This window comes from Strix uralensis, chromosome 3 (genome assembly GCF_047716275.1).
Source record: "Strix uralensis isolate ZFMK-TIS-50842 chromosome 3, bStrUra1, whole genome shotgun sequence".
Classification (NCBI taxonomy): Eukaryota; Metazoa; Chordata; class Aves; order Strigiformes; family Strigidae; genus Strix; species Strix uralensis.
The window spans coordinates 70,535,517-70,540,660 of record NC_133974.1 but is presented as its reverse complement, the minus strand read 5'-3'; the positions used below and the strand labels follow the sequence as shown (position 1 = coordinate 70,540,660).

The following is a 5,144-nucleotide window of genomic DNA, read 5'->3' as shown; positions in this document are numbered from 1 at the left end:
CGGGTTTGCATTCCTCGTTACTTGACTGACTATGCATGTTTCATTTAAGCTTTTGGTATTCACAGGGCAAGCTGGGTGGAAGCACTGTCACATTTTGCTTTTCCTTTTCTCTGTTCCTGAAGAAATTCAGGTGATTTTCCCTCAAAAAAAAAATATCACTGAAACTGTTGACCAGTTGAGATTATAAACCTACCATGTCATTTAATTTATTACTTTTCCAGAGTGGCTGAGCTGCCTTTAAGACAGTTGTTATAAAATCTCCTGCTAATCAGAAGTACTCAAACCTATGAAAAGTTTGTTACTTTTTTTCAGTTAACAGTATTTCCTCTTAACCATCTAATTATATCTAAAAGCAGGAAAGAAGCAGGAGAGTCCTTATAATGGTGATGATATGGTACAGTCACTGCATGATGGACTTTCTGTTAAGAGTGGCAGTTTCTGTTTAATCTTTCTGTGTAAACTAAGGAGCAAATCTACTTAAATAATTTCTGCTACGTGCATAACTTGGTGGGGAGGAAACCCAGAACATATAAACCCATGTATTTCAATTTACACTTACTAGTGAATAAACTTAAGTTATCATAACACAACTTCAATCTTTATAATACCACTCTTTTTATTGTAAGAGCCAAAGTAATTAATCAGTATATTTACGATCCTTGTCTATGATTAGTTTGCTGTCACAGGATATGGTGAGTCTGTGCTGTTATGACTATATTTTATTTAATAATATTTTCCTACATCGTGCTGAACACTTCCTGCTGAAGAAGCTGAATGGACAAATCCATGAAGATATCTTTCATTTTCCCTGACAGTGAATGATGTTTCCATATATAAACATAATAATAGAGTCATTACATATGCACTCACATTATCATAGCTGCTGTGTGCTCAGTGTTATTCAAAACAAGGCAGGAAGCCAAATCTTCCTAGTTCCCATTTTGATTTAAATTGTATTTGTAATAAAGGGATTTTCATTCAACCGAAATGCAGTTTCATCCTAGTCCAACAAACCTCCCCACTTCTTTTTTTTTATTATTATTATTTTTCCTTTATTCTAGGTCACTCATTCCTGATACAAGTGAAATTCTCCTCTGGTGGTGATAACAGCAGTGCTACTCAATGAACTATAACAAGGGCTCTAAATGCATCTCCTGTAGCATACCACAGTGATTTGCAAAAGTGGGAATAAATCAAAGCAGTGAAGAGATGCCATGTTGAGCCAGAAGCTAAATGTTACATCTTGTTGCATGAGGCTAGAGGGAGAACAGATCCTGTTTTTCTGGCAGCACAATATCTTTGTGCTTGTTACCTCCGATCCAACCCCATTAAAACAATCATTCAGAATCTGCAGGAAATTGTCACCTCTTTCTTTCATGCAATGGCAGCTGGTATTGGTGCCTACACACATTTCTCATTTCCTTCAAGATTTTCAACACACATAAAAAAAGAAGCTTAATTTATATTAAAAATGTGTCAGCTTACCCTGAGGCTCAGCACGGGCACCAGGGAAAAAAATAAAAGATAAATGCCTCTAGGTGAACTGGCAGAGGCTCTAATTCTCTACTCACTCTACTGCTACACAGTATGCACCACATTAATCATTTCACATAGGCAGGCATTTAAAAAAACTTCAACAATTTTAAAACAAAGATGCATTGCCCTAAACTTAATAATAATACAACTGTATCTTGTAGAACAATCTCAGTTCACACATACTGTATCCCCTAATAAAAGAGGTATAAAATAATATTGGAGTCTTCTGTGACATAATTTTTATTATTCTGTTTCTTTTGTCTATACAGTTATGTCCCCTCTACTGGGCATTTTTGTGTGTGTGTATAAGTATACCTATATAATGTTGTAATTTGTCTTATTCGAGTGCTGACATATACAGGATGTTTTCTACCTCCCCTTTTTACTGTGTGACTGGGTCAATGCGTTATGTGATCCTAGTGAACTCTGTTACGCCTCAGTCCGACTCAAATACAGTTTTTCTTTAACTTTCTGTGCTAGGGAATAGGGAAATATTCTCCTCGCTTTTCTACCTTAAGTGAATGTTACAACATTTCCATATTTTTTATTTTGTCTCCCCCTCATTTTGGAATTATCCTGTGCTCAACAGTGCTAAAGTCACAAAGCTAAGTACAAATAATACTTGAAGGAAGACAACATCAGGTCTAGGAATCAGGTCTGGCTATGATATACTCAGCCATCAAAGATGAGAAGTACAAAGTGGTGAGAGAAGGACTGCTTTAGGAGATAGTACCTATAGCCATGGCAGCTCTAGTGCCAGTGAGAGCTACGAGAAGATGAGTAAAGATTTGGGTCACATGAAGGCCATTGTTTCATTGTTTTGATATATAAGGTGCTTCAAGTCTGGCTGACCTAACCAGCTGGAGACTGTCCTCTCCTGGAGAAAGCAACAGCGGTTGTACAGGTGGCAGGCATAGCTTTACATTAGTCCCAGCATTTTAGAAGATGTGGCTCCAGGGAGCACTCCATGGGCCGTGGATGGGTTGTTTGAAAGACAGTTTTTGGACAACAGCATTTCCAGCAGCTTTGTAGCTGTCCTCAGTTGTATTTCAGGACTCCCAGCAGCTGCCTCAGAAGGTTTGAAGAGGTGTAAAGATGACTTACTGTGTTGTACCTCCCTCTCAGTGCTATGTGAGTATATCAGAGAACAGATAACTAGTGTGAGTAACATAGTCTGTGACCTATGAGGAAAGGCTGGATCAGTTACAAGGCAGATTTAAAAAACAAGAAATGCGGTTATGAATTAGACTTTGTTAAAAATGTTAAGCAGGAATATATATATGGGTGCACTTTACACCATACACCTTTCTTGAGGCTGTCAGCTTGGCACAAAATGGTGGGCAAACACGGTTCCTCCCACATCGTCAGAGATTATTGAACAACCAACCAAACAAAAGGCTTTTCATTATGATGGGGAACTTGGTAGTCATAGATCTTGCAAGTCAACAACGGGTGTGCATCTGGTGTTGACAACAGGGATCTGGCTTTTACAACCATGAGACCCGCTCTGATGATTGAGGGCTGTTAGGAAGAGATGGGGTCCACTGCAGTGGGGCAAAGGCTGGCCAGCCTGTGGCAAGGGCTTTAAATTAGGAATGATGGGGAGTGGATGACCAACAATCAAGTGAGGAAGTGGTGGACTGGGATGACAAGCAAAGTGTGCAGAATGATGTAAACAGGAGAGATGTGACAATCAATAAAACAGAGCAGAAGGGGTCCCACCCCAAGGGTATCCACACAATCAAGCAAGTGCCTACAGGGCAGCTCTAATGCCTCTTCTGAAAAACCTACATGAGTGGTTGCCTCTCTGAAGTGCCTGTATATTAACACATGTGGCATGGGGAGGACACAGGAGGAATTCCATGCTTGGAAGGATCCCATGCAATATGGTCCTAGAGAGAAGAGGGGTCCAGGAGAACTGGATGATATTCAAGAATCGCATCCTCCAAGTTCAAAAATGATCCCTCTTGCTGTGGAGTAAGTCAAGACGAGATGGTAGGAGGCCTGCATGGATGAACAAATCCCTCCTGACAAAACTCAAGCACAAAAGGAGGTGTACAAGAGGTGGAAGAAAGGACAGGTAATGAGGGAGGAATATAGAGACACTTGAGTGTGCAGGAATGGGGTTAGGTTAGCCAAAGCCCATTTGTAGTTGAATCTAGTGAGAGAAGTGAAGGGCAAGAAGAAAGGCTGCTATGCATGCATGAATAGCAAAAGGAAGACTAGGAAAATATTGGTCTGCTGCTGAATGGGGTGGGGGACCTGGTGCCCAAGGCCATGGAGAAGGTCGAGGTACTCAGGGCCTTTTTCACCTCAGTCTTTACAGGTAAGACTGACCTTCAGAGATCCCAGGCTGCTGAGGCAAGTGGGAAAATCTGAAGCAATTCAAACTTACCCTCAGTGAAGGAGGATCAAGTTAGGGAACTTTTAAACAAGTCCATGGGAACTGATGGGATGCACCTACAAGTGCTGAGGAAGCTGGCCATTCTGCATTATATTTGAATGGTCATGGTGATGGAGGTTCCTGAGGACTGGAAGAATGCAGATGTCACTCCTGTCTTCATGGAATCAGCTCTGAGCAAGGGGTTTGGAGTAGATGACCTCCAGGAGTGCATTCCTACCTCAGTCACTCTGGCATATATCTGTGATTCTGTATCTTTTAAAGCCCCATTCTTCAGTTCCCATGAAGCTGTGTGACATTTAAAACATTATCTGAAACTTTTTTCCACAGCTTCAGTTGCCTGTCTCAGGAGATCCATTTGCTGAGTGCAAAAATTTCTGGAGTCTCCTTAACATATTAACCCTCAGAACATACTAACTTATGCAAGAACAGCCACCATGGCTGCGGAAACGGCAGATTTCAGTGGTGCATGGAAGAGGAATTTGTTGGACCGTGTGTGTATATAAACAGTATTGCTACAGCACAAAAGGTGATGTGGATCTGTTTGCAGTGGGAGGCTATAAGAAATGCAAAATCAGAACACCAGGAAGGAAAATGCTTTAAATGTCTGGGCACGATTTAAACAGCAGGAATGTGAGTATAGCCTGCAGTAGTAGTTTGATCATACACAACAGTAAGGTACAGTTCTAAATGTCCATTTTACTCATGACTTTTTATTCAAAGGTTAGTGGTTTGTGCTTGTTTTCACACAGATATAGAAGGATTCGCAGCATCACTAAGTAAGCAATGGAGAATCATCCCTTCAGTTCTCTGAAGGAAAGGCTAGGCATGGGGTCCAAATCTTTAGATGGCATAGGATGGCATTTTTCTACTGAAGTCAGTGCACCTACTTCAATTTACTACTCCTAATATCTGACCTGAATGCTGCAGAATGAGTAGAGGACAAGAGAAAGTGAGGAAAAAATACACAATTTGGTAATACCGATTATATAGTTAAGAAGTACGGCCTAGAAACTTTCTTTGTTATAGTGAAATTGAACTCCTCTTGGATCAACTGATGAATATGAGTTGCATGTCTTTTGAAGGATCTTAGAGAGAGTCTTGGGTCCACAGAAGAATACTCCAATACTGTTGCTGTAATTACAATAACAACAAAAACATAAGAGTAGCAGAGTAAACGGATAAACTGTACCTTTTGGCTGCCTTC

General features: G+C 40.5%; 1 protein-coding gene across 1 annotated transcript in view; it reads right to left on the bottom strand.

Annotated features, from left to right (window-relative positions):
- Positions 1-4,621: 4,621 nt before the first annotated feature.
- The window catches only part of NOX3 (NADPH oxidase 3), a 42,613-nt gene continuing 42,090 nt past the window's right edge, over positions 4,622-5,144 (bottom strand). Inside the window, exon 13 of the mRNA XM_074864791.1 lies at positions 4,622-5,071. Coding sequence (XP_074720892.1) covers positions 4,945-5,071 — 127 coding nt within the window. The 3' untranslated portion in view covers positions 4,622-4,944. The remainder of the gene's footprint in view (positions 5,072-5,144) is intronic.